This window comes from Sapajus apella, unplaced genomic scaffold (genome assembly GCF_009761245.1).
Source record: "Sapajus apella isolate SASKATOON/1434 unplaced genomic scaffold, GSC_monkey_1.0 scaffold1, whole genome shotgun sequence".
NCBI classification, from domain to species: Eukaryota; Metazoa; Chordata; class Mammalia; order Primates; family Cebidae; genus Sapajus; species Sapajus apella.
The window spans coordinates 57,049,023-57,073,643 of record NW_022436941.1 but is presented as its reverse complement, the minus strand read 5'-3'; the positions used below and the strand labels follow the sequence as shown (position 1 = coordinate 57,073,643).

At 36.0% G+C, this 24,621-nt stretch overlaps 1 protein-coding gene and 1 pseudogene across 2 annotated transcripts in view; one reads left to right on the top strand and one right to left on the bottom strand.

Moving 5' to 3' along the window:
• The window catches only part of XRCC4 (X-ray repair cross complementing 4), a 276,417-nt gene that overhangs the window by 26,769 nt on the left and 225,027 nt on the right, over positions 1–24,621 (top strand). For both annotated transcript variants that reach the window (XM_032276749.1, XM_032276758.1), the window contains exons 2-3: positions 788–936; positions 7,461–7,636. In XM_032276749.1, the coding sequence (XP_032132640.1) occupies positions 798–936; positions 7,461–7,636 (315 nt within the window). In that variant the 5' untranslated portion in view covers positions 788–797. The remainder of the gene's footprint in view (positions 1–787; positions 937–7,460; positions 7,637–24,621) is intronic.
• LOC116553966 overlaps positions 23,428–24,621 on the bottom strand; it is a 39,221-nt pseudogene continuing 38,027 nt past the window's right edge.

Here is a 24,621-nt window from a genome sequence, read left to right as displayed (position 1 = left end):
CTGCTTCTTGATGTATGTACTGCTTACATGGATTTGTTCAAGTGTAAAATTCATTGAGTTGTACTTTTGTACTTTTGATATATATACTTTTCTGTCTATATATAATACTTCAATACAAAACTTAAAAAAGCAAAAACATTTATTGGCCTCAGGCTGTGATAATTTGATGCAATTCATCTCTATTACAGGGTGCTTCTGTCTCAGTGGATCGGGGGTGTTTCAGTCATTGAACCTGGACATCTCTATCTTAGACAAGGCATGACTGGATACTGTCAGCTGTTGGGTTCTGAGATTTTTTTTTTCCCCATTGAATTATGCTTACTCAACTTTTTCATTCCACACAGTCTCTCCAGACAGAGACTAAGATACTTGGCCAATTTTATCCTTTCTAATTACTGTAATATTTCAGCGGTGAGATCACTTCCAGGTCATTCTCACAAGTTCTTGCAACCATTTCTTTTGTGGTAGAAAAAGAGGCTGTTGAATCTGGGGAAACGAAATGGTAAAGTTTACTCTTCAAATTGTCGAGATGATAGTTTTTATCTCCATTACTTGGACAAATCATTTTCCATTTATGGACCTCTGTTTTTCTCATCTGTAAAAATTGTGAATTAATATTGAAGAAAACTATGATTTACTGAATTTAATGGTTGACTCTATTATGTGTTTTTTTGTTTTGCTTATTTTCTTATTTCCGGTGTTTGTATAGCTGAGAGGCTGATAGAGAAAACATCATTATTTGAGTTACAGTTTCTTTTAAAAATATTAATTTATTATCCTGTTACAGGTATTAAGAAATGGAGAGAAAAATAAGCAGAATCCATCTTGCTTCCGAACCCAATGTAACTCATTATCTACAGGTATCTTGGGAGAAAACACTGGAGTCTGGTTTTGTTCTTATACTTACTGATGGTCATTCAGCATGGACTGGGCCAGGTAATATTAAAAACAAAGTTTTTAAAAGTAAAATTTAAGTGTGCTCTTCTTCAGTCCTTAGGGATAGTTTTCCCATAGACATTGGGTAAAACTGATATTAATTTTACTTGCTATTGCTGTCAAATACAGATTTGTAGTCTTTAATGCCACTTTCTATAATTGATAGTGATAGAAAAACAAGCATGTGTCCCAGAAAATTCTGGTTACCATTTGAATCTTAGTAACTTGGACTTGTTCAGAGTTTTTAAATGATCCCTTTATAGAAAATATAAGTAGTACTTTCTAAATATATCTTTTCTCACGACCTCAGGAAGGACTCAGGGTCAGAGGTAGGAGATTGGTTAGGTAAATGCGTTTGTGTTGCCTTGGGGCAATGAGTAGTGGTGGGTATTTATTTATCTCAATGAATATGTATTACATTTGTAACAAAACAGGACTAGAGCCTAAAACTTTGTAATGCAAGGTTCACACCCATATTTAGGATCTTAGTTATGATTTTAGGAAATACAGTTTTTATTTTTTAAGTCTTTGGTGATAATATTTTTAAAATGCTAATGACTCTGAAATCATATATGGAACATGGTGGATATAAAGTAAAATATTTAGAATTATATTTTTCTTGTATAGGAAATTTTAATACTCTTCTAAAGTACCTTACTGAAAGATTTAAAGAACTCTTTTTATAATTGTGCAAAAGTCATTTCTAGAGTTATGTTATGAATAATGTTTTCTGTAAGATAATTTTTTCATGTTAATTTACATACTATTTTTAATCTTCTATTAACTTTAGAAATATTTATCTTGAATTTGTTACCATGATTATTATATCATCTTTAAAATTACAATACATTGTAAAATTTCATTTCTTTCTTGAGCATTATGAGTTTTGTTATACAATAGTCAAATTGAATTTATACTTACAGAGTTTAAAAAAAATTGTTTTTTTGGGTTGGGTGCAGTGGCTCACGCCTGTAATCCCAGCACTTTGGGAGGCTGAGGTGGGCAGAACATGAGGTCAGGACCAGCCTGGCCAACATGGTGAAACCCCGTCTCTACTAAACATATAAAAATTAGCTGGTCATGGTGGCATGTGCCTGTAATGCCAGCTACTCGGGAGGCTGAGTCAGGAGAATTGCTTGAATGGGACTTAGAAGGTGGAGGTTGCAATGAGCGGAGGTGACCCACTGCACTCCAGCCTGGGCTACAGAGTGAGACTCCGTCTCAAAAAAAAAAATTGGTCTTTTTTGACACAGAACAAGTAATGTTGGTATAGGGATTCCGGTAAAATAAAGAACTTTCAGGGGTAATCTTTGTAATAGTTATTATGATACCTATTTAAGCTATGCATTTCTCTGTAAGAGAAATCAGTCATTGATTGGTTGTTGCAGTTCAGGAGTAGAATATTTGTCAGCTTAGTTTTATGTATGTCAGAGAGAGAATATCCAGAAGACAATATTTCTTGTTTTACGGTGAAGATGGTGTATAAGGCTAAAGACCAGGGCAATAGATTAATGCTGGTCATCTGGGAGAGAAGAGCAGTTCTAACAACACAGCTCAGAGGCATGTCCTAGGGGAGCAGTTGCTTGTATGTAAGAAATACTGTATTTATAACTTACATATTTCTTATTGGCAAATGGCATATTCTGCATAATAAGTTATTGTCAGACAGATGACCTTAAGGTGTTTCAGGAGCCTTAATTATCAAAGGATGAGACTGAATTCTAATCTAGTCCATAAGCCTTATTCACCAAGACAAAAAGCAATGATGATATGTTATTTGAAATTTTATCATTAAGTATTGGGGGAGGGAAGAGCACTCCAATTAAATCTTATCCCTTCATTTAACCAGAAATTTAACCTTACATTTATGGAATATGTCATTCACATCACACAAATTGTGCTGGCATCATTCTTAATATTATTAACATGAATTATTGTTTCACTATACTGTACGGATCTATATTGAGGATAAGACACACATTTGGTTTGTCAACACTCTATGTAGTTGTCTATATCAGTACCTATGAAATACATTCTCAATGAATACTTTTTTGATTGAAAGAATGAAAGGATGCCTCAAATATATAGAAGTGGTCTGGGAAAAAAGAAAATAAATTGTTCATTTTAGAGTTAGCATGTTTTTAAATGAAAACTCCAGTTTTATATTTATTGTTGACATTTATCATAAATGCGGTATATTCTACCATCTATTTTTTAGCTAATGGAATGTAGTGTGACAAAAATGTGATATCAAACTTATCTATTCTTTGGTGGATTAACATTTCGGCTTCCTGTACCAAACTTTCAAACAGAAAATTTTATAGTGTACTATATGGTCATTTTATTTTCAAAAATATCTAATAATGTTTTAAATCTCTCACGTGGTTTATGCCTTCATTCATTTCTATTTTCTTGTTTACATATCAGGGATAAAATAGGAAATCAAATAATACAACACTATGCCCATGTTTAGTTAAGGCTTATTCCATAAATGCGATCTGGTACTTTACATGTAGACAATAACATCATTAAGGACATTGAAACAATTAAATAATTGAAACATGAAAATGGATTTCCTTTCTATACCTCATCCTGTTTTTTTGTTCAACATTTTGATTGCTGCAGCCTTCAATTTGGACAATTTTTTTTCTCTTTTCATTTGAGTGAAATTAAAAGGATGTGAGGTTCCTTTTAATCTCCCCCACACTAGACTCACTGATTTCCATTAGCGATGTTTTATCTAATGAATGTTTTTGAGGTCCAATTATCTAATTATCATGTGGTCTATCATCACATCAATATTACAGGGGTTATATCACAGGGTTAAGTCACAAAGTGGGTTAATGATCGATAACTGTGACTTTCAAAAGAATTCCTATTGGCAGTAGGAAACTTGTGTCACCCATCTCTGGAATAGTTTGAAGTTTGTTAAAGAGTAAATTTAACTTTACTAATTGTTTTATTATCCACTAATTAGATCCACTTATAATTATCTTAAAAGTAAATATTTTTTAATCTATATGGAAATAGTGACAGAACACAGTGGAAAGAGAATTTTAACAAATCAAACAGTGAAATGGGTTTATGATGCAATACTAACTAGAATCCTAATGGCATGATAAGACTGTATGCTTCTGAGCTTCAACACAAGCTTAGGATGTGTGCAGGCTTTTAGTTAGTTATATATAAGTATCTGAAAGAAAAAAAATTTTCTTTCCTCATTTACATTTTCATCTATCTATAAACGGTGTGAAAGTGATGCTTTTCAGTGTTAAAGTAATTCTCAGACTGTCTCCTACCAGTCTGAGAATGGTTCCTTGTTTTTTGGTCATGTTGGCCTGCTCATGCTTTATGCCTTATTATGTGGTTCAGCTGCATTCTTGCTGAATTTTATTATTTCCATTGCCTTTATTCTTGGTAACTGAAGTTTTAGAGCATTGAATGCTTACAGCTGTACTTTTTCCAGATGTTCTTAGTATAGAATTCAAAACTGGTGACCAGGTTGTTTTTCAGGATTGAAGCCCTATGTAGTCAGTCAGATTTCCACATTCACTTTTATAAGAAATTTTCAAGTACATTTTTTGAACAAATACCTGTTTTATATAGTTAATTTTCTTTCATTTTTTTTTTCAAAAATTAGATATTCCATAATAATCTGCATAGCATTCATTGGGGGAGGAAAATAAGAGGATATCTAAGATGATAACTGACAAGATATCTAAAATGTTATCTAAGATATTAACACTTGAATTTGAGCTCCATAGGCTAGCATTTTTGGAGTGAATGAATGAATGAATGACTACATATTTTCAGACACATATCTTTGTTTCAGTGAAATTTAGAATACTTTCAACTAGATGCTTTTTAAGTATATGTTCTCTATTTTCTTTTGCGTTTTCTTTAAGTTTTCTGTAGGTGCAGTAAAGATGGCATCTACAAATTTATTTCCTATTTCTCTGTGAAATAATTGTTCTTCCTACAGGCATTAGTGAGTTAAAGTTAGGTAGTTATTTTTTAACACAATCCAAACACAAAATATGAAATTATTTCTTAGTTTTGTTTCTTTAGGAGAGGTATGAGGCCATTTGAAAGGTCAATAGGTTTGATAGTGATCATCATATTAAATGTGTCCACTTCCAACAGAGAAAATGTGAAAGCGTTTTAGAAGCTGTTAAAGTAACACATGAATATAAGCTCTTTTTATTCTTTTTTTTTTTGAGACAGAGTTTTGCTCTTGTTACCCAGGCTGGAGTGCAATGGCGCGATCTTGGCTCACCGCAACCTCTGCCTCCTGGGTTCAGTCAATTCTCCTGCCTCACCCTCCTGAGTAGCTGGGATTACAGACACCCGCCACCATGCCCAGCTAATTTTTTGTATTTTTAGTAGAGACGGGTTTTTACCATGTTGACCAGGATGGTGTCGATCTCTTGACTTTGTGATCCACCCGCCTCGGCCTCCCAAAGTGCTGGGATTACAGGTGTGAGCCACCGCGCCCGGCCTCTTTTTATTCTTACCTATTTTCAAAGGTTGTGTGAAGTATGATCATCATATTTTATTATCAAAACTTGTCATCAAAAATTGATCATATAAAATATATTGGTACGTTTCAAGACTCCCTTTTTCATTGACTGTCATGGATCTTCCAGACACTTGATAGCATACAGACCAAAAGTCTGAAAATGTGCCTTCCATTTTAGGCATTCTTTAATCAAGTTTTTCTTATATTCTGTAATATTTTAAACTAATGTTGTTTTTTAAAACATCAATGGAAATAATTTATCCAGTGTTTCATATCTCTGCTTCACTTCAAACTAAAACAACAGCTTCACCAGTTACCTACTACATGTCCCTAGACCATTACTTGATCTCTCTGAGCCTCAGCTTTCTCATTTGCAAAATGAAAATAATATCTGTCTTTCAGTGTTATGAGGAAGTAAAATAGATGAGTGTAATGCTTAGGTATGAAATTATACAACCATATGGGACTTCTATTATTGCTGTGTTAGCCTAAATTAACACAGGAAACCACCCAACCACATACACATTCCAACAAAAACAAGATTGAATCTTGTAGTTAAAAAAACAAACCAATATGCAGACCAGTTGGCACTTTTGAGTGTAACAAAGGGAAAACCTCAGATGCCATGTTTGAAGAGATGTTTCAAAACCAAAGTAGTTGATGGGAATTAAAGCTTAACTGTAGATTCATGGAATATCTGAACTAGATATACATGTAGATGACAGTGAGTGTAATGTTTGAGTGAGGTGGAATGTTGAGGCTTCAGACTTCTTAAGGGAATTGGAGTTGAGCTCTCAGTATAAAGAACGGAACCAGGAAAACACATGCTGTTAATAAAATGATCTTTAAAAACATTACTACTCTCTGGCCTGGGGATGCAGCATACAAATAGAACAATCCCTGAGTAGTATAATTGAATAAAAGTCTCAAGAAAAATCAGAACCCCAAACCTGTGTTATGTGTGGATGCGAGGTTTAAAATGGAACACTTTGCCTCAAGCGTAAAAATCAAGGTGAGAAATAAACTTTCAAAACTAGTCCAGAATGGGTGAAACTTTTAATGACCCCCAGAAAGGCAAACCAGCAACCTTCTTTTAAGACCACTTCTTCTCAGAGCACTTGCCACTTGGGCTAGAGGTGAGCCATACTCAAATATTACAAAGCATGAAAGGAAAACAAGTAGAACAAGAATTTTTCTACAGATAGAGGAAACAGAATTTATACCCCAGGAACCACACATAAATACAGAAATGAAAGAGATCTTAAAATATATTTATTTAAATATTTAAAAGAAGGGTAGGGTAAGAACAGGATATAATGAAAAAGGAACCAAGATAATATCTAGAATTGAAAATACGATTTTTGAAACAAAAATCTAAATGAAGGATAAAACATCAGCTTTAAAGATACCTAGATAAGAGAGTTGGAAGCCAGATCACTAGTATAGTATGTGTTGCAGAGGAGATGCTCAGTACATTTTTGTTTCCTTCCCTTTCTTTCCGTATAATTTCCTTTCATCCATAGTTTCTATAGTTGGCATATGACATGAGAATAATGACTTCCACTTTTGCTTTTGATTTACTCTACCCATAAAAGTGAGAAACAGACTATAGACTATTGAATCTTTGAGGCCAGGAAGAAAGATGTTATCAAATATTGAGCTTATTATTTATTATAGGAAATTACCTGGCTTTGACTTAAGAGCAGGTACACAGAGAGGGAGTTTCTGTAATAATTTACAATGCGTTTCATCTGAGGATAGAGAAAGAATGTCAAGGGCTTAATGCTTTTCACATGAGATGTGAATCTAAATTAATGCATTTCTCAAAAATTGCTTGTTCAGCAAAAAGGAATAATTTGAGTTAAAAATGTGTAGTATAGAGATTGATTTTACTTTTGTTTAAATTTCTGTTACATGTGATAAATTAGTACTAACAGGTAAACTAATATTTTTTATGTGTAGTCATTTACTTTACATTTCAAAAACTTGTTAATATTTTCCATAGTTTCTGAATCAGAGATTTCTGAAGAAGCTGATGACATGGCAATGGACAAAGGGAAATATGTTGATGAACTGAGAAAAGCATTGGTATCAGGAGCAGGACCAGCCGATGTATACAAGTTTGATTTTTCTAAAGAAACTTGCCACTTCTTCTTTGAGAAAAGCCTGAAAGATGTTTCGGTAAGGAAAACTTTCCAAAATGTTACACAGTAAAATGTCAGAGCACTCTTTGAGGAATTATATTTAATATTTAAGTAACTATCATATTATTCCCAGAACACCTCAGAAACAAAAGCTTCAAAAGTACTTGGTTTCTGAATTAGAAGAATGCTTCAAAGCTAAAGTCATTAAATACTTTATATTAGTGAATAAAAAAAATTATTGGAAATTTACTTAGTTTTTAATGGTCTAATATTTTAATATTTAAAGTATTATAGAGTTAATTATACAAAACAGTAATCTTAAAGGTGGGATTAGAAGTTTTAGGCCATTGTGACAAGGTCTTACTGGAAAAAAGTTTTGGGAAATACTGATTTTAAGAAAGAAAATAATACATTTATCTTTAAATGTTGAATAATTGTAACTGACTTCCTACTTTATTAGAGTGTGTTTGAAATTTAAAAGTATATAGTAAGGATTAAGGATACTTTATTTGTATAGTTAGATTTAAAAATATTAAAATAGAAATAACTTGCAGTCTAAGCTTTCCAAAGCTTTGCTTTGCAGACAAGAGTATCTGCTACTTATTCTGCTCAGTTCCTGCACCAACTCAGATCAAGGCAGGTGGTTTATTTATTAAAGTCTTGTACTAATTATTTGTATATTTTATCTAAGTTGATTAGTGATTTTTTTTTTTTTTTTACCCAGTGGTTTATCAGTCATATCTGACATTTCTGAAGGAGACGAAAGGAAATATTTGCTACATTAAGTTAACAGATAGCTATTGAGAATTTGTTTTAGAGCTCGAGTTTAGGAAATTCTGTTAAAGCATTTCCCACTCATGAAACATTTGCATGTAACAACTAGCATTATTTTATGCAGCCATTTTCTAGTTTTTGTCTGTTTTATACATACTGATACAGAATGAATTCCAAATTAGTGAAGTTCATTTTAGAAGGCTGAAAGACTTTTGATATTTTTGACATGGTAAAAGATGGGGCTTGGTATAGTTGGCGTGTGTATTAATCTGTTCTCACACTGCTAATAAAGACATCCTGAGGCTAGGTAATTTATAAAGGAAAGAAACTTAATTGACTCACAGTTACACATGGCTGGGAAGGCCTCATAATCATGGTGCACAATGAAAGAGGAGCAAAGTTATGTCTTACATGGTGGCAGGCAAAAGTGCATGTGCGAGGGAACTCCTCTTTATAAAATCATTAGCTCTCATGAGACTTATTTACTATCATGAGAACAAAACAGGAAAGACCCACCCTCATGATTCAGTTACCTCCCACTGGGTCCCTCTCATAGCACTTGAAAATTATGAGAGCTACAATTCAAGATGAGATTTGGGTGGGGAGACAGCCAAACCATATCATTCTGCTCCAGCCCCTCCCAAATCTTGTGTCCTCACATTTCAAAACCAATCATTCCTTCCCAGCAGTCCTCCAGAGTTTTAACCCATTTCACCATTAACTCAGAAATTTACAGTTCAAAGTCTCATTTGAGACAAGGCAAGTCCCTTCTACCTTTGAGCTTATAATATCAAAAGGAAGTTAGTTACTTACCAGATACAATGGGAGTACAGGCATTGGTTAAATATACTCATTACAAATGGAAGAAATTGGCCAAAGAGGCTTTAGGCCCTATGCAAGTACAAAATCCAATAGGGCAGTTATGAAACCTTAAAGTTCCAAAATCATCTCCTTTCATTCCATATCTCACATCCAAGTGATGCTGATGCAAGGGGAGAGCTCTCACAACCTTGGGGAGATCCACCCCTATGGCCTTGCAGGGTATAGCTCCCCTCCTGGCTACTTTCATGGGCTGGCATTGAGTGCCTGTGGCTTTTCCAGGGCACGGTGCAAGCTGTGGCTGGATCTAACATTCTGGGGTCTGCAGGACAGTGGCCTTCTCACAGTTTCACTAGGCAGTGCCCCAGTGGGGACTCTGTGTAGAGGCTCCAACCTGACATTTCCAGTCTGTACTGTCCTAGCAGAGGATTTTCATGAGGGCCCTGTCCCTGTAGCAAACTTCTGCCTGGACACCCAGGCATTTCCATACATCTTCTGAAATCTAGGCAGAGGTTCCAAACCTCAGTTCTTGACTTCTGTGTAATTGTAGGCTGAACACCACATGGAAGCTGCCAAGATTTGGGACTTGTACCTTGTAAAGCATGGCCTGATCTGTACCTTTGCCCTTTTTAGCCACAGCTGGAGCTACAGCACTGTTGGAGCTTGGTGCGTGCTTGGAGCAGGGCACGAAGTTCCTAGGCTGCACACAGAATGGGGGTCCTGGACCTGGCCCAGGAAACCATTTTTTCCTCCTAGGCCTCTGGAGCCTATAATGGGAGGGACTGCTGTGAACATCTCTGACATGCCCTGGAGACATTTTCCCCATTGTCTTGGTGATTAACATTTGGCTCTTCATTACTTATGCAAGTTTCTGCAGTAGAGTTGAATTTTTCCCCAGAAAATAGATTTTTGTTTTCTATTACATTGTTAGGTTGCAAATTTTCCAAACTTTTATGCTCTGCTTCCTCTTAAATGCTTTGCTGCTTAGCAATTCCTTCTGCCAGCTACCCTAAATAATTTCTCTCAAGTTGAAAGTTCCACAGATCTCTGGGGAAGGGGCAAAATGCTGCCAGTCTCTTTGCACAGCAAGAATGACCTTTACTCTAGTTCTCACCAAGTTCCTTATCTCCATCTGAGACAACCTCAGCCTGTATTTTGTTGTTCCAAGCCATTCAGCAAGTCTCTGGGAAATGCCAAACTTTTTCACATCTTCCTATCTTCTAAGCCTTCCAAGTCTCTAGGAAGTTCCAAACTTTCCCACATTTTCTTTTCTTCTTTGGAGCCCTCCAAACTGTTCCAGCCTCTGCCTGTTACCCAGTTCCAAAGTCGCTTTCATATTTTTTTTGGGTACCCCTACAGCAGCACTCCAGTCTATCAGTACCAGTTTACTGTATTAGTCTGTTCTCATGATGTTAATAAAGACATACATGAGGCTAAGTAATTTATAAAGGAAGAAAGTTTAATTGATTCACTTTTCCACATGGCTGGGGAGGCCTCACAATCATGACAGAAACGGAAGGAGGAACAAAGTTAGTCTTACATGGTGGCAGGCAAGAGAGCATGTGCAGGGAAATTCCCCTTTATAAAAACCATTAGACCTCATGAGACTTATTCACTATCATAAGAACAGCACGGGAAAGACCCACCCCCATGATTCAATCCCTCCCACCTTGTTTCTCTTATAATGTGGGAATTATGGGAACTACAATTCGAGATGAGATTTGGGTGGAAACACAGCCAAACCATATTAGCCCGAATGGAGTACTTGCCATGGCTGGCAGCACATCTGGTTTTGCTGCTTCTTTGAAGAAATAACTTTAAATCCTCTTGATTCATGTCTTTTTACAATTGATTTGGCATATATCAGCACCAAAAACTGATAATAATCCTGACAGATTTTTCCTTACCACCCTGAAAGTAAACAACTGTATCAGAGCCAACATCTTGAACTACAGGTACTACCTTTTCAACAAGTGTTCACAAGAAATGGAAACAGCCTAAAAGATTACCAGCAATGCAAAAAGTGTGCTGGTTCCCTATAGAATGTCTTATAGCACTACATTGCAGTTTAAATAGCTGTCTCCTTACTTATTCATTTATTTATTTGTTTACGAGAAAAAAATGGTTATTTTCAGAACAGTTTGACAAGGAGGAGTTTATTCATGGCTTGGCTTACTTGAGAGATATTTTGGATATTTAAATCAGGTAAAACTTTCAGTGCTGTCGTCAGACTTACGGATGGATCCAACTGAGCCATCACAAGTTCATTTGGCTAAGGTGTCATGGGAATCTTCCAGTATTCAGGAGCTTCTGCAAACTGATTTCAGAGTGACAATCTCTTGTAAATCTATCTGCTGGTAAAAAAAATCTTCAGACAATTGGAAACATGGCAGACAGAATACTTTTTTAAAGCTAATTCTGCTCAGATGACCTAAAAATTGAGACGGAGTTTGCAATTCTTTTCTTGATTACACAGACATCTGATTGTTGCCAAAAATGACCTTCTAAACTTAGAAGAAAGAAAAAAAATGAACATAGATTCAACTCAAAAAGTGAATTCTATTGTTTCTTAATGTAAGGTTGCTTCTCTGTGACAAAGAGTACTTTATGAGTTCTAAGTATACTTGCTCCCAGATGCAAACCTCTGAGAGTCAGGGTTTTTACGCATTTATTGACATCAGTTTAAGAAATTTTTTTTTCTTTTTTTTGAAGACAGAGTTTCACTCTTGTTGTCCAGGCTGGAGTGCAATGGCGCAATCTTGGCTCACCGCAACCTCCGCCTCTTGGGTTCAAGTGATTCTCCTGCCTCAGCCACCTGAGTAGATGGGATTACAGGCATGCGTTACCACGCCAGGCTAATTTTGTAGTTTTGGTAGAGACGGGGTTTCTCCATGTTGGTCAGGCTGGTCTCAAACTCCCAACCTCAGGTGATCCACCTACCTCAGCCTCTCAAAGTGCTGAGATTACAGGCGTGAGCCAACACACCTTGCCCAGTTCAAGAAATTTTCTATGGCTAGTTGTGTGTTCACTGTACAATTCGAACATTTGAATATCTAACTTACATAAGAGTTGTTTGAAATTTACATAACAAATTTTCATTTTTTCTTATGAGAATTAAACACTATTTTAGTATTCAGAAATACCTGATATTTTGAAAATACTATCTTGTGTTTTGTCTGAGTGAAAGAATTGGCAATTTTTTTTTTTTTTTTTTTTTGAGATGGAGTCTTACTCTGTCTCCCAGGCTGGAGTGCAATGGTGCAATCTGAGCTCACTACAACCTCCGCCTCCCAAGTTCAAATGATTCTCCTGCCTCAGCCTTCTGAATAGCTGATATTACAGGTGAATGCCACCATGCCTGGCTGATTTTTGTATTTTTATTAGAGATGGGGTTTTGCTATGTTGCCCAGGCTGGTCTCAAACTCCTGACCTCAAGTGATTTGCCCACCTCTGCCTCCCAAAGTACTGGTATTACAGGTGTGAACCACCATGCCCGGCCACAATTACCAATTTCTAGTGCAGTGAAATATTTTAAACTTGTAACTTGTTTGTCAATATTTATGCTCATGTTTTGGGAGGAATGGGTCTACAATTTTCATGTAATTGCTTTTGAGCTGATCCTTCCAAAACTTCTTTTAGGTTTTAATTTGCTTTCCTTTATAGATAACATAGATCCTTTTATTTTAGTTTTACTCTCATTTGAATAAATGTTAGATGACCAGCTACACACTAACTCCTTTTCTCCACAGAGTATGAACCCATGTGACCCTTCCTGCCTTAGTTCTTTTCATTTGACAGTAGATTGTTCTGGTTGAAAGCATACTGTAGTGCCAGCATTTGGAACTCCTCAACTCTTCAGCGCAAGGACTATCATTCACCCAAGAGATCATTTGTGTGCTTTAGGTCACTGTTTTCTGTCTACCTTTAACAGTTTATCCTGATTTTGCCATACAGACTTTGTCATGTTAACAGTGCATCTTAATGAATAATATATTCATCTTCTTTTTTTGCTTTCATATCTCACTCTGTTTCTTTAGAAAAAAATTTCATTTATGACTCAAAGAAGAACAATTATTTTTGATAAGAAAAACCTTGGACTAATCATTTAACTTTAATTTCCTTATGATTCTGTTTTTTCATTTGTAAAATTTTAAAGTGATTTCTTGGATTAATCCCAGATCACCTAACATATTGTAGAGCTACATATATATATATATATATGTATATATACATACACACACACATACATACACACACATGTATATATGTATATGTAAACATTTTGGCTTTAAAGATATGTCTTTTTTAAAAATTTTATTTTATTTAAGTTCTGGGATACATGTGCAGGATGTGCAGGTTTGTTACATAGGTAAACGTGTGTCATGGTGGTTTGCTGCACTTATCAACCCATCGCCTAGGTAGTAAGCCCAGCATGCAGTAGCTATTTTTTCTGATGCTCTCCCCCTGCCTGCCCTTGCCGACAGGCCCTAGTATGCATTGTTCCTCTCCCTGTGTCCATGTGTTCTCATTGTTTCCCAGTGAAGGAAGCCATGAGGTTCGAAGAAAAAGTAAATATGATTTAATACATATATATGTGTGTGTGTATATACATTTCCACATGCGCGCACACACACGTATGTATATAGTGAATATCTAAAACACTAGAATTTGCTATAAGTCTCTAGTAAAATTAATGTAAAGTCTACTTCTATTTCTTTACCCTCATTTCCCCTCCTACTTAAATAGCATAGAAGTTTAACAATCCAGATAGGCAATCCTGGGCTAATATGATGGCTTTATGATGTTGGAGACCCAGGCTTCTTTGATCATTTTGCCTTGTCTTTTTTTTTTTTTTTTTTAAATTAAGACAGCATCTCACTTTTTTGCCTAGGCTGGTGTGCAGTAGTGTGATCATAGCTCACTGTAACCTCTGACACTTACACTGAAGAGAACCTCCTACCTCAGTCTCCCAAAGCACTGAGATTATAGGCATGAGCTAGTGTGCCCAACTGTCTACTTTGTAATTTTTAACAGGTAGTTTTTATTTCATGGTCCAAGATGACTTCTCCAGTTTTATGATTATCTTAACCCCTCAGGCACCAGAACCTAGTTAAAGAGACAGGAAGTAGTATGTGCCTTTTCTTTAAGACGATCACTCCCAAATTTGATACATTCCTTTTCTTACGTCCCATTGGCCAGAATGTAGTCACATGGCTTCACCTAGCTGCAAGGGGATCTGTGAAATGTGATCTTCAGCTATGTCCTGTGTACCAAAGTCTTCATTACTGCCTAAAAACTGGAAGATGGATATCGAGGGTCAACTAGCAATCTATGAATTTAACAGTCAGGGAAGATTGAAACATCATTCAGACTTTGCTTTTTTTTGTTGCAAGAGTATTTCTTTAGTATTTCATTACAATAAGGGTTTCAGTCATATTTCAATTTAAGAAATGTTACAACATAAAGTAAGGTATATCCTAAAATGTATCTTACTATGTTTTATAATTTTTATTACTTTTTAGTGGAAAATCCATTCTAAGTTCTGACAGCCTTCCCACATTATTTAACTGACATTTCTCAGATATATGAAAATGAAGTAAAACCAGTTAGCCAAAAAAAATCCAAAGTTCTTTTTAAAAACAGCAGTCCAAAATCCTATATTATTGCCATGTGTTCCTGTGGTTTAAGGGACTCTGAATTTAAAGAGCCATTTCCAGATGAAATATCAGAATTGTAGCATTTATTGTGTATTCTGCCAAATATTTTGTCAAAAATAGTAATGATTTTCAGGTCTGTGGGAATATGGGTTGCAGATGTGTTTTTCGAACGCTCGAAAAGGAAGTCATAGTATTCTTTATTTTAATGATAAAAGTATTTGTGTAAATGTGCCATTTTGATATTAAACACTGTATAATTTTGTTATCTTTTCGGAATGTGGAAACTAAGTAATGTAAATGGTGAAGAAATCCCATTAAAAGTATACATTTTCCAGCTAAACCGTACATTAAATTTTAGAATTACTTTTAAAACAAAAAGTATTAGTGTTTAGTTATGTTATTTTTTGCTTGAGGACCCATTTTCTTTCTTGCTTCATATTTTTCTGCTTTTATTTAAAATGTTTTCTTTGATATTTTAAAGTCATTATATGTTAATTTATTTTTTGTTCAGTAAAGAAAAAATTTAGCATAAGAACAGAGCAGAAGTAGGCTTGGCATGCTGGCTCATGCCTGTAATCCCAGCACTTTGGAAGGCCAATGTGGGAGGATCACTTGAGGCCAGGAGTTTGAGACCAGCCTGGAAAGCATAGTGGGACCCTTGTCTCTACAAAAAAGAAAAAAATAAATTAGCTGGGCGTGTTGGGACATGCCTGTAGTCCCAGCTACCTGGGAGGTTGAGGTGGGAGATTCACTTAAGCAGAGGAGTTTGAGGCTGCAGTGAGCTAAGCTAAGATTGTGCCAATGTACTCTACCCTGTCCAGCCTGAGTGACAGAGACAGAATGAGACCTTGTCGAAACAAACAAACAAACAAATAAAAAAAAAGAATTAGAAAGTAGCATGTAAAAACTATGTTGTAAAAGGACATTTCATATTAATACTATTCATATTTGCTTATTTTAAGCTAATCTACTTCAGCATACAATCTCATATGTCATCAAGTACACTTGGCAATGTCACTGTTTATACATGAGACAATAGATGCCGAAAGTGTAAGTTGCTAAGGAAAGCAGAGGTAGTAAGCTAGCTAGGGTAGAATTCAGACCTATGTTTTATGAATCCCAAATCAATTTTTTTTTAAATTTGTTTAGGGATAATTTACAAACAATTAAATGTACCTGTGGTGAGTATACAGTTTTCAATACTCAGGAACACACTTTCAACCCTGTTTGCAGTCAAGCCCCAACTACCAATTTTCTTTTCCCAACCCTACCTATTCTCAAGGCTCCAGGCAGCCATTGAACTACTTTCTATCATTAAAGGTTAGCTTTACATGTTTCAGAATTTCGTATGAATGGAACTATGCAGTGTGTACACTTGCTCATAACTTTATTTGCATAGTATAACATTTTTGAGATGTCTTATTATGTGCTGTATATCAGCATTTCATTCCTTTCATTGCTGAGTAGTATTCCATTGTACAGATATACCACATTTGCTTTTCTATGAATAGCTAGTGATTTCAAGTTGTGGGCTAATGTGAATAAAGCAGCTATATACATTCGTGTCTAAATCCTTTTGTGGGTATGTTTTAATTTTTAACAGCTTTATTGTGGTACAATTAACTTATGTACATATAGAAAGTATACAACTGGATAAATTTTAAAATGTGTACATACCCATGAAACTGTCATGATAATCAAGATGATAAATCCTCAATGTGCCCCAATTTTTTTGTACCCATCGTAATTCCTTTCTCCCTCTCTCCTGGCTCTTCACTCAGTCCCCAGAAAACCACATTCCTGTCATTATAGATGGGTTTACATTTTCCATACATTTAACCATACAGTATGTACTTCTTTTTTTGATCTGGTTTCTTTTATTCATCATAATTGTTTTGTGATTCCTCCATCTTGTTGTAGGATTTAATAATTTACTCTTTTTTTTTTTCCTGCTTAGTGATGTTCCATTTTATGGATGTACCCCAATTTGTTCATGCATTCACCAGTTGGTGGACATTTGGGTTGCTTCTAGTTTTGAACTATAATCAATAAAGCTGCTATGAACATTTAAATCTTTGTATGGACATATGTTTTATTTGAATAATACGTAGGAGTAGAATAGTTGGGTTATATGGTAGGCATATATTTAACTTTTCAAGAAACTACCCACCAGTTTTCCCTAAGGTTTGTACTATTTTACATACTCATCATCAGTATGTCAGTTACAGTTTCTCCATATGCTTGTCAATACTTGGTATCGTCAGATTTTTCATTTTAGATATTCTAGTGTGTGTGTGTGTGTGAGAGAGAGACCATATCTCTTATTTTAAATTAGCATTTTCATAATGTCTAATGATATCATTTGCTATCTATATATCTTTAGTGACATGTTTGTTTAAATCTTTTACATTTGTTTTTATTGGGTCGCTTATTGTCTTACTGAGTTTTGAAGAAATCTTCAGTATACTCTGGACACAGGTTCCTTAACAGATACACAATTTGCAAATACTTTCTCCAAGTTTGTGGGAGAAGCAGATAATTTCTTAATTTTTAGGAACTTAATTTTTTTCTTTTATTAATCATGCTTTGAGATCACTTCTAATACATTTTTGCCTAACTTGTTACAGACTTATGCTTTCATGTATGAGCTCTATAGTTTTAGATTTTACATTTAGAGTCTGTGATATATTTTGAGTTAATTTTTGTATATAGTTTAAGGTATGGGTTGAAGTTCATTTTTTATATGAATATTTAGCTGAATTTTTCTTGCACTTTGTTGAAAATCAATTGACCATGTATGTATAGGTCTATATTTGGACTCTCTAGTGCCCTATCTGTGCCAGCCGTAATTTGTCTTGATTACTTAGGCTAATAATAAATCGTGAAATCATGTAGTGTAAGTTCTTCAACTTTGTTAATTTTTGAATTTGCTTTAGATATTCTATCATTTCAAATATTTGTATGAGGTGCAGAATCAGTTTCTTGATTTTTCCAAACAAGTCTACTGGGATTTTAATTATGCATTGGATCTACAGAATTGACATCTTAACCATATTGAGTCTTCTGACCCATAAACATAATATATCCATTTATTTAGGTCAGTGTTTCCTACCCAGGGGAGATTTTGCTCATCTAGGGTCATTTGGCAATGTCTGAAGACATTTTTGATTGTCATGGCCAGCAGCTCCTAGGGGAAGAGGGCAGGGATGTTGCTAAGTGTTCTATTAAGTGCAGAGGTTCCGTCCACACCAAAAGTTATCTGATCCAAAATGTCAGTAGTGTTGAATTTAGAAATATTGATTGAGATCTCATCAATTACTCAGCAGTTGTTTGTCGTTTACAAAGTATAGGTCTTACACATTTTATATCATGTTTATTACTTTGAAGCAGAAACTAAGGTCACTGAATTAAAACTTCCTTTTTTTTTCTGATACAATTTAGGATCTAAATTTTATTCCAAGTGCTACTATAACTTCATTCTTCACATTTTGGTATGTTGTGTTTTCATTTTCATTTAGTCTAAAGTATTTCCTAATTTCCTTTTCATTTGAGTCTTCACTTTTGAATTACTTAGTAGTTTGTAATTTTGTTTTCAATTTTGTTTGATCTTCCAGATATCTTGCCATTACTGGTTTTTAATTTTGGTTCATTGTTGTTAGACAACTTTATATGATTTTAATCCCTTTAAATATATTGCAACTTGTATTATGGTGCTGAATGTAACCTTTGTTCAATGTTTTGTATACATTTGAAAGAAATACTTATCTGCTATTTTTGGGTGTATTGTTCTATAAATATCAATTAGATGAGGTTGGTTGATAGTGTTAAGTTTTCTGTATTCTTATTTTCTGTCTACTTCTTTTACCAGTGACTGAGAATGTATTAAAATCAAGAACTGTAACTCTATATTTGTCTTACTTCTCCTTCAAGTAATATCAGAGATTAATTCGTGTAACTTCTCCTTCAAGTAATATCAAAGGTTAATTCATATATTTGAATCTTTGTTAATTAGGTAAAACATTAAGCTTTGCCATGCCCTCTTGATGAGTTGACTTCTTTTTCACTATGATATGACCCTCTAATTGTATTGATGCTATTTATCCTAAAGATCTACTTTATACATGTTCTTAGTGCTCCTCCAGTTTTCTTTTGATTGAAGTCTGCATGAAATATTTTTCATCCTTTTTCTTTTAATAATTTTTCTCTTTATGTAAATTAGATTTCTTTTAGGCAGTATATAGTTGGGTCTTGTTTTTTAATCCAGTCTGTCAATCTGTGTTTTCCATTGGGATGTTTAGGCCATTTACGTTTTATGTAATTATTGACAATTATATAAAAAATGGTAGTTTAAAAATGTACTATCTCTGTTTGTTCCATCTTTATTTACTCATTCCTCTCTGCTTTCTTTTGGGTAAAGTATTTTTTATCATTCTACTTTATCATTTTTGTTATCTTGTTATTTATAACTCATCTTTATGCTATTTTTATGTTTGCTTTATGGTTTAGAGCATACATCTTTACCTTATCTCAGTCTGCTTTGAAGTGATATACCATTTCACAGATCTTATGGCATCATACTTTCATTTCTCCTTTTAAGCTTATGCTATTGTGGTCATACATTTTACTTCTACATGTGTTATACACTTCACACTTATTGTTACATTAACATTATTTTTACTTTTAACAGTTAACTTACTTTTTTAACTTTTCATTTTAAAATAATTTTAGACTCACAAAAGGTTTCAACAGTAATACACAGAGGTCCTGTGTACCCTTCACCTAGCTTTCCTGATGATAAAAATATATAACTGTAGTACATTACTGAAAGTAGGAAATTGACTTTGGTACAATATTATTAACTAAACTACAGACTTTATACAGATTTTTCAGTTTTTATGTGCACTGCTTTTATTGTTCTTGTTGTTATTTTGGCATGTAGTTATATGAATTTTGTTCCACTTATGGATTCATGTAACTACCACCGCAGTCAGGGCACAGAACTCGTCTATTACCTCAAAGAAACGTCTTTATTCCCTTGTGCTACCCACTACATATTCACACTATCTATCCAATATAATTCCCAGTAGCCATTATAATTTTGTCATTTTGAGAATATTAGTGGAATTGTATAATATGTAACCTTTTGAGATTGGCTTTTTTTTCACTGACCGTAATACCTTTTGAGAGCCACCAAATTGTTGAACGTATCAGTAGATCATTTTCTTTATTGTTGAGTAGTCTGTTCTTACTTCCTGCAATGCCATAGGGATACCACACTTTGTTTATTCATTTATTCACTGAAAAAAACATTTAGGTTGTTTCCACTTTTTTGGCTATTAGAAAGTGGTTTTGGATATTCATTTACAGGTTTCTGTGTGAGCATAAATTTTCATTTATTTAGTACAGGCGTTGCCAAACAACAGCCTGTGGGTTGGCTGCCCATTTTGGTAAATAAAGTTTTACTGGAATGTTAAGCATGCTTTTTTTTTTTTTTTTTTTTTTTTAAATATATTGTCTGTGTGTACTTTTGTGCTAACAATGGCAAAGTCGAATAGTTGCGACAGAGTCCTCTATGGTGTGTAATGACTAAAATATTTACCTTTGGCCCTTTTGGAAACAGTTTGTAGACCCCTGCTGTAGGATAAATATCTGGGATTGTGAATGCAGGGTTGTATGGTAAGTATGTGTTTAACTTTATGAGAAAGTGCTACATTGTTGTCCCGAAGGAGTGTGCCATTTTACATTCTTACCAGAAATACATAAGATCTACATTCTTATCAGTACTTGGTATTGTCAGAATTTTTGCCTTTAGTCAGTCTAATAGGTGTGTTGTGGTGTCTTATTGTGGACATTATTAATGGACGTTTCTTTAATGACCAAGGTGCTGAAAATCTTTTCATGTGTTTATTTCCCATCTCTGTATCCTATTTGGTGAAGTGTTTGTTCAAATCTTTTACCCCTTTTTGATTGTATTTTTGTTGTTGTTGTTGTATGTATAATTTGAAACTATATTCTTTTAGTCTCTTGCTGGTTTGATCATTTGATTAACAGGGTCTTATGTAGAGCAAAACCTTTTATTTTTGATGAAGTTCAATTTGTTGATTATTTTTCTTTTGTGCTTTTGCTTTTGGTGTCATGTTTAAGGACTCTTCACCTAACCCTATGTCATACAAATTTTCGACTGTAACTTCTCTTAAAAGTTTTGTAGTTCTGTATTTTACATTTATATCTATGATCTATTTTGAATTCATTTTTATATAATGTATGAGGTTCAGGGTGAGGTTCCCTTTCTTAGCTATGAATGTCCAATTGTTCTAACACCATTAGTTGAAAAGAGTCTCCTCTCTCTGTTGAATTGCTTTTGCATCTTTTTTAAAAATCAGTGGCTGGACTTGAGTGGGTCTATCTTTGTATTTTCTAAGCTGTCTCGTGGATTTACATGTCTGTCCCTCCATCAACACCACATTGTCTTAATTACTGCAGCTACATCCTGGGCCTTAAAATTGAGTTATGTGAATCTTCCAACTTTATTCTTTTTATAAAGACTGTCTCAGAGAGCTTCAAGGCCCAGGCAGAGACTTGCTACAGGGATTGAGCTGCCACAGATGCTCCACAAGGTCAATGCCCATGGGAACTGTGGGGTGTGAGCTGCTGCTGAGAGCCCCCTTTTCTACTACGGCAGTGCCTAGTAGAGCCCTGGGAAGAAGGCCACCTGGTTACTCCAGAACTAAGAGCCACCAGTATGCAGTGCCAGCCTAGCAAAGCTTAGAGGCCTAGGTTTTAAATGTTTGAGAGTGGTAATGTGGGCTGTGCCAGCAAAGCCATGTGGGCAGGAATGTCTAAGTCTTAAAGACCCAACCCTTCCAGTGTATCTTTAAGGTGAAACATGGAGCCAAATAAGATTGTTTTCCAGGCTTATGATCTAATGTTGTATGCCTTGTTGGGCTTTAGACATTTTTGGGACTTGTTTTCCCTTCTGTCTTCCTGTTTCTCTTTTTTGGAATAGAAATATTTGTCTTATGCCTGCATTGTGTTTTAGAGTGACAAAACCTACCTGTTTGATTTTACAGGGAAATTTGCTTCAGGATTAATTGTTCCTTGAGTGTCACCCATATCTGATCAAGATGAGACTCTAAACTTTAGACTTTTGTGTTGATGCTGGAATGAGTTAAGACTTTTGGGGCTACTGAGATGGAATGAATGTATTTTGTGTGTTATAAGGACATGAATTTTGGGGACGAGGGGTGGAATGCTATGGTCTGAATGTATCTCCCAAAATTTCTATGTGGAAAACTTAACCCCTGATATGATTTGGCTGTTTCCCCACCCAAATCTCATTTTGAATTGTAGTTCCCATAATTCCTACATGTTGTGGGAGGGACCTGGTAAAAGATAATTGAATTAAGGGGGCAGTTTCCTCCATATTGTTCTCATGATAGTGAATAAGTCTCACAAGATCTGATGCTTTTATAAGGGGATACTCCTTTCACTTGGTTCTCATTCTTTCTTGCCTGCTGCCATGTAAGAAGTGCCTATAGCCTTCCACCATGATTGTGGGGCTTTCCCGCTATGTGGAACTGTAAGTCCATTAAACCTCTTTTTAATAAATAAATAAATAAATAAGTTATCCAGTCTTGGGTATGTCTTTATCAGAAGTGTGAAAACAGACTAATACAATCCCCAATGCAACAGTATTGGGAAGTGGGGCCTAATCCTGCATGTTCAGGTCTGGAGCAATTTATTCCTCCCTATAGATCCATATTCCTGTGTAATACTATTTTCTTTCTGTTTGAAGGACTTCATTTAATATTTCTTATCATGCAGGTCTGCTTAGGATGAATTCTGTCAGCTCTTATATATCTTCCAAAGTTTGTACTTTGCCTTTCATTTTAAAAGTTATTTTCACTGGGTATAGATTTCTAGGTTGACTGGTTTTTCCTTTTTTTTTCAGGACTTTATAAGAGCTTTGCTCTGTCTTCTGGCTAGTATTTTTTTTTTTTTTTTTTTCTGAGAAGTCAGCTGTCATTCTCATTCTTATTTTTCTTATGTAAGGCAGTTTGCTTTTTTTTTTTTTTCTCAGCTGCTTTTAAGGGTTTTCTTTTTCTTTATTATTATTATTTTTGAGACGGAGTCTCACTCTGTTGCCCAGGTTGGAGTGTGGTGGTGCGATCTCGGCTCACTGCAACCTCTGCCTCGCGGGTTCAAGCGATTCTCCTGCCTCAGACTCCGGAGTGGCTGGGATTACAGGCTCCTGCCACCACACTGGGCTAATTTTCATATTTTTAGCAGAGAGGGGGTTTCACTGTGTTGGATAGGCTAGTCTTGAACTCCTGACCTCAAGTGATCCACCTGCCTCTGCCTCCCAGTGCTGGGATTGCAGGCATGAGCCACCACCGCGCCTAGCCTAGGTTTTTCTTCTTTGTCACTCCTTTTAAGCAATTTGACTATAATATGCCTTGACACTTTCTTTGTTTATTAAGCTTCTGTGGTCTATTCATTTATAGTTTTTCTATTTTCTCCCGCCCCACCCTTAAATAGCTGTTTATTGGCAGTGTGCTGGAAAGGGCGGTGGAATTAGCATTCACAGGTGATACTACACACCACTATCACAAGGAAGGCGAGAGCGTAGGCAAGATAGCCTGGAGCCCCGAGGAGGAGGAGGCCCCCTCTTCAAGAGAATGTGGGAGGCGGTGGGGCCTGGAGTGTTCAGGGCAGCCTGGGAACACCTCCGCTTAGAAGGCGTGGTTAGGAGGAAGAGGGACTCCCTGGCAGCAGCCCCGGCCTGACTCTTCGGGATGTACTTTCCTTGACAGGCAAGGTTGTTGGCCAGGGCTCACTTGCTATACTCCTCCTGTACAGCCTTCTGGTTCTCCTTCTTCCTGCCCCAGGCCTTCAGGGCAGAGGCCTGCAGGAGACCAGGACTTCAGCAGGGGGCACTTGTTAATGGCGTTGAGGTTGATGGATGCCTTCTCCTTATTTAGAGCTCCAGATAGGAAGGTGATCCCAGGGACGGGGGGAGGGAGGGTGGAACTGTGTGGCGCAGCGCTGTGACAGTCGCCATGGCAGTATCCTCCTGAGGAAACTTCTGGGTGTAGGTGTGACCCGGGGTAATCATGTTGGGCTTCAGCAAGGTGCCTTCCAGGTAGATGTGGTGGTCGCTCAGAGCCTTGTAGACAGCTGCCAGCACCTTCTCAGTCACATACTGACAGCGCTTCAAGTCATTGTCCCCATCAGGGAGGATCTCAGGCTCCACGATGGGCACAGTGCGTTGGCATTTTCCATGATGGCGAGGGCTGGGGAATGTGTTCCCCGCTCTTCACAGGACGCCACTTGGCGAAGTCAGCGCCATCCTTCTTGTACTGGGCACCGTGCCCAGACAGCCCATCCAGCCCTTGGATGATGGTCTTGCCATTTGTGCCTGCCAGGGGGACCACACCCTTGCCTACCTTGATGCCCACAACACCGCCTTTGGATTTGATAACTTGGGGGAAGGGACGCCCATCATCTGCCTTCTGGTGCTCCAGGCTGGCTTGCCGTGCTCTTGCCTCTCTCTTCACAGTGGTGTGTGGTACCGTCTGCCAATGCTAACTCCATTGCCCTTTCCAGCACACTGCCAATCAACAACTATTTAACATAACATGCATTGATGAAAGGCTATTTATAAAGTATACTTATACTATAAGTACAATTTAATACTTGGACTATACTTATGCTAAAAGTATAAAAAATGTTGCAAAAAATAATAGAAAATTTCTGCATACCTTTAATCCTG